The 5,575-nt window shown below is 37.7% G+C and overlaps 1 protein-coding gene across 3 annotated transcripts; it reads right to left on the bottom strand.

The window, feature by feature from the left end:
* Positions 1 to 2,172: 2,172 nt before the first annotated feature.
* Positions 2,173 to 5,183, bottom strand: LOC122405312 (TBC1 domain family member 20). Of its 3 annotated transcripts, XM_043409962.1 has the most exons (6): positions 4,599 to 5,183; positions 4,410 to 4,529; positions 3,955 to 4,198; positions 3,626 to 3,829; positions 3,327 to 3,546; positions 2,173 to 3,240 (listed from the first exon to the last, which is right to left on the bottom strand). In XM_043409962.1, exons 1-6 carry the CDS (start codon positions 4,852 to 4,854, stop codon positions 2,938 to 2,940), a joined length of 1,347 nt encoding a protein of 448 aa, XP_043265897.1. In that variant the 5' UTR covers positions 4,855 to 5,183; the 3' UTR covers positions 2,173 to 2,937. The 3 variants fall into 3 exon arrangements, with proteins under 3 accessions (XP_043265897.1, XP_043265896.1, XP_043265900.1); XM_043409961.1 differs by having other exon boundaries at positions 4,410 to 5,183; XM_043409965.1 differs by lacking the exon at positions 4,410 to 4,529.
* Positions 5,184 to 5,575: the final 392 nt, after the last annotated feature.

The raw sequence follows: 5,575 nt of genomic DNA, 5'->3' as shown, positions 1-5,575 counted from the left end.
AGAAATATGATTCTGGTTAAAAATACAAATCTGTCCAAAAAAGAAGTATTCAAGAAAAAATCAAATGAAAATCTCTCTGATCGCTATCATGACGTGCATTCGTCTTGGGTAATTTTGCATAAACGCGCCTGTTGGCATAATAGAAATGTCTATTTCTAATTATTGCGTTTCGAAAATCTCTAGGGGACTGGGTTGTACGGTGAGTGCAAGTCGGTAAGAGCTTCCTGCCTCGCTTCTTCCGACCCTAATCGCGGGCGGCTCGTCCACCGAGACAGCTGGAGGCCCGGTCGATTTATGGACACGGCCTCGAAAAGCCGACGGCGGCACGACCAAAGAGGCGAACACAGGAAACAAGAGATCTCTTCTGGACTGGTAAATCGAAAAGCTTGTAAAGTTCACGTATCGACGCGCTCGCCTTGCCGTGATATCGGCACGTTTTCAAAACATACGTGACGAGCCCCTCGGGAGACTCGTACGTGCATCCATCCTCGCCCTTCGGGATCCGCTTGTTATTAGCGGAAGTTGGAACAAGAAGCCGCCATCCGTGTCGATTCGAAGGAACGAAACAGTCTCACGATCGCGTTTCCTCTTGTACCAACAAGTACAAACGAACACCTGCCCCCCTCGCGCCAAAACTAATCCAGTGACGTAGCTACAGTTTGTGCCGCCTGGGACAATACCTGGACCCCCAAACATAACATATACATTAAATAAACCCACTCGAATGTATTTGAAACTATTGGCAATAACAATTAATTTTGTATCAATTGATGCAACTCGTAATTCCTGGCACAAAACTACTGAAATGTCAATGACGAAAAATCGTTAGTTTAGAAGATATTTTAATAATACTTGTACCGCCATTACTCAGAATATTACAATTAAAAAATCTCCTAAACTAATGTTTTCCATCTAAGAAAACAAAGTTGACTCAACGCTGTATCATTTAACACCTATGCATCACTATGTATCTATCTCAAACCAAATGGTTAAAAAGAGAACAACTGTGTCAGTATTGTCCCGGAGGCGCCATAGTACCTAGGTACGTCCCTGCAAAGCTACATTCGACATTGTACAGTCCAGTCGATTCCGCTTGTGTCCACCCTCGGCGGGATCGTGCCCTGTACTCGTCGCAATCGCTAACGTATCGATCTATCGAAGTCGAAGAGTCGAGAAGTAGCGGCGATATCGATTCGAGGAGCTTCCTTCGATCTCGTTGTTGGATTCGACCGCGCGACGGATCGCTGTAATTAGGGGAAAAGCGAGAAAACGCGTCGGCGTTTGGTACGGGGGTTACCCAACATTAGACGAAAATATCCATGTCGCGGGAGTAAGAATAGTTGGGGACGACATAAATATTTTCGGAGTTACTGACCCGTCAAAACTCTCGGCACTTTGAGCACGCGTCGTCCCCTCGACAACTGCAAAAGTCCCTCGATGGGACCCCCTTGGCTGCTCGCTACTGAACTTCCTTTCAACACGAGGCCAAACAACCGGTAGGGTACCATTCCGCTAAACAGATTATTATTCATTACATACCTATCGTTGCATTTCAATATATTTGTATATAAATCCAATCAACGATATTTTTGTGTTTGTCAATATTAAAAAATGAAAATAAAACAATAAGTGTGCCGCTCTTAAAAGCAAAGTTTTATATACATAATAAATAAGTTATTTGTAGATGTTTAACATCGAAGTATTGACCGTCCAAGTTGAAAACGTTTATGTACAAATATCGTTTGATTTCAATGAATATTAAATATTCCACGTGAGACTAATACTCTTATTATTTATTAGATGTCTGTAAAATTCATTTTCCAAACGCGATATGTATTTAATAAATAATAATTTAATGCTTTAACGGATGATTTTCAAACAAGATGGGCGCCGAAATGTTACGAAAAAATAGCGACATCTACGGCAGGATGTCTAAGTTTGTTGAAAAATAGTTTCTCTTTCTATCGACAGATAGCACTAAAAATTGGGCGCCATAATCGACAAATATTTTTAATTTTAATATAAAAATACATACTTACAGTTAATAATTTAACACAATCGGTCTCACGTTGGAGATATCTTATCTTGTTGGTTTGAGAAGAAATTTCCCGATACATAAATGCGCCGCATAATATATCTAATCATTGTCTGGAAAGGATTAACATTAGGAGCGTGCAGGTAATCCGAAATTCGAGTTTTGCTTCGCTTACTTGAGGCTATTATTCGAGATTTACCAGTAAATCGACTTACCACTCGCAATTAGTAAATTTCTCGACGATGCCAAATCAATCTTCGGACTAACTACTTATCACCCCTAATTAATAGTTCCATAAATTTTATTTACACTTTGATTTAAAGAAAACATTATTTAAACATAGAAATTACTTACAAACAAATATATATTCGATATTAAAATTCTAATAAAAAGTTACATAACAAATGTAGTCGAAGGTGGAGAAGAGAACAAATGAAATTGAAAAATTATGATCTTTTATTAATGAGATCTGTTTTCCATATGTACATTCATTGTACCCTAAACCTTATTTTATCATTCACAATATTCTTAGTTTGGAAATTATTCCTTCCTCGTAAGCATGTGCTTTTTCTTTACGTTTCTGACGCAGTAAATGTATATGCAAAAATTCGTGTCAGAGTTTTTTTTTAAAAAAACACAGCATAAAGACAGCACAGGAATGCTCAAAATACTCCTTGTTACATATTAAAAAATCAGGTTCGCGCAATCGACGTCGAGCAAGCTTACCAACGATTCTTGATCACATATATTTTGTGGTATTACATCCTTCTGTTATGTTCGTATGCCCATTAATTCTTGTTATCTTGGTATACCATGCAAATGGTACATAAATAAAATTATGTTTTATTTTACGAACACGTAAAAAAGAAATTACTTTTCAAGTAAGACAAATTCTCTTAATGTCAGTTGAGACCAGAAGATTTTAGAAATGCATATAAACCTAGAGCCAAAATTGTTACTACCGTGATGGTTTTATAATTTCTAATACGATACGGTATTCTCGATGCCGGTTTCACAATTTTAAGTTGACGTTGCCTCTCTCTTTCCTGACGGCTCGCTTCCGCTTTTGTTTTCCACTCTTGTTCTTTACACCTTCTCTTTCGATCATACTCTGTAACGTCGTTACTTATAGACTCGGGAGGATACTGACGATATAAATTTGTCGCTTCGATCAAAAGCGTTTCAAAAGGCAAATCGTCTGGCAACTATAAATAAAAATAATTCTCGCGTGAACTGCTCGAGATCGAATAAAATTTTTATTTACACGTAACCAGTGGAAAACGGTACTCACGGTACACAAAACTTTATGCGTATGACCCATGTCGGGTGTAGTATTAAAAATTTCTGTTGCTCTATGGGCTACGATCACAGTGCTTAGGTAAAGAGGCATTAATGGAGGACTGCAGAGAAAGTAATCGAACAATCTATGTAACAACTTTCTATTTTCCGCATATTTGTGCGCGTACCATGTCGTGTACTCTGCCAATGCAAAGTGTGGAAATAACTCTACGCTATAGCATAAAATAGTTTTAATATCTGTAAATGTCTCATGCGTAAATGTAAAAGTTACATGCTTATTCTTGTACTAACTTTTCCAAGTGTTCCAACAAAGTGGGATGCACTCTCTCCAAGAGTGCAAATATATAAAATAACTCTTGATTTACTTTCTCCATCGTTCTTTCCATAAATCTTTCTAGGAATTCTAACGAGATACCCTCAAGTACATTCAAAGCCTTTTCTAAACCCATAACAAGTAGAACAGTTGCGGCTATGTCGTTATATCCCTGGTAGTAACTGGGTACGTATTATTTTATTTTGTATTATCTACGTGTCTAGAAGTAATGTTTCTCTATGTATCACCAGACAGCATTTAAATACAGAATGCTCTCTGGTACGATAAAGAAATAAATGGTACTGACTTTAACATAGAATGTTTGTGAAGAACCCAGCACATTAATTGTGTCAACTGTTCGTGAAAATGATCCATTTCGTGTTGCGTAGCATTTTGAGAAATATGGCTCCCGCTACGAGCGACATCCTTCAATATTTGTTGATAGACTTCGTTTGGTATAAGATTGTGTATCGTTTCTAATCCGTTTATTGAAAAAATACTTTCTTCGGACAGTCTTAGAAGTTTTGGCCACAGAACCCTTCGTATACCATCTACAGATCATCTTCGTGATTTTAAGATTCAATTGCACATTACAACATTATTTTCAATAAGGAATCGATAATATTAAATCCGATAATTTCCATGCACGAATTTATTCCGTTTAATTATCTTTGTTAGAGAAAATGCGTAGGTAGATTATATTGTATCGTTTATACGTAAATTCCTTATTGATAACAATAGATTAGCCTATCAATAAAATACCGTTTACAAGCCCCTCGCTACTGCAACCCAGTAGCCTAAGTTCTCCTAATGTCAAGTTCGGATTATCAACGCTCCCTCGAATAACGCTTATTTTCATCCGTTCCCTATCCATCAGTGTCTCTGTGCTATCAAAATCACCTTCCAATAAACTATTATCGTCTTCACTGTTTAACACACCGTTTTGTTTACCTGACGAACTAACATCCGCGATATCGGGTATTCGCGGTATAACGTTATCGTACCATGCCCTTGTGGAATTTGACATTTTTACGAGCGGGACATCACTTTCGGAATCCGAGTCTCTATCTATTTTCACTGTTTCAATTACATTTCTTCGTCTGGCTTTCAGGTTATGTTTTTCAATAGAAACGGCCATTTTCGTGGGTGCCACTGGGTCACTGGAATCTTCGTCCACAGATTTTTCCTCTTCGTGGAAACGTTTCATAGTACGAAAAATTTAAAAACAATTCCCGAAATTTAGAACCGAACAACAATCTGACAAGACTGTCAAGAATGACAAGCATCGATCACCGTTACTCGCTCGAAAGAGAATAACCGATTAATCGAAACCGAGCAGCGCGATTCGAGCTAACATGACGTGTACCGTGACGTGGCCCATCGTTTCGTCACAAATTCGATATAGAATAGATATGAGATATATTTGGCTCGAACGTTTACACGTTTTAAATTGTACGTGAAATCTAAGTGACAATTCAACCAGACTTTTAAGCAGAGAGAAGATCAGTGTTACCAGACGACAGACCAGTGCTCGGAGAAAATTGCCCCTCCACTTATGCACGCTTCGGCAAACTTCGGCAAAGTTGAAATATTTGAATGCTATTTATCTTGTGCGCTTTTCTAACTGCATTCTCTATTTATAACAGATTCTAAAAATATTTTCTATCTGTTAACTCTACGTGCAAAAAATAAAGTATATTAACGTGTTAACTGCTATGCCAGTTTTTCTTGACTATTTTTCAAATTACAATGCGACAAACATGTAGAAATATTCAATAGCTCGACGAAGTCCATACAAAATATATCTGGGGAGTTTAAACACAGAATTCTAGGGTACCCGAGAACCTAATATTATCGATTCAGCAGAATAAGATTACAACGCTAGTAGCGGTAAGAATTAAGACGAACTGCTTCAAAAAGTACTCCAT

The sequence above is a fragment of the Colletes gigas genome, unplaced genomic scaffold (genome assembly GCF_013123115.1).
Source record: "Colletes gigas isolate AHSC1104 unplaced genomic scaffold, ASM1312311v1 Colletes_gigas_Sc00004, whole genome shotgun sequence".
NCBI classification, from domain to species: Eukaryota; Metazoa; Arthropoda; class Insecta; order Hymenoptera; family Colletidae; genus Colletes; species Colletes gigas.
Note: the sequence above shows the minus strand (reverse complement) of the source record. Positions and strands in the feature narration are given on the sequence as shown.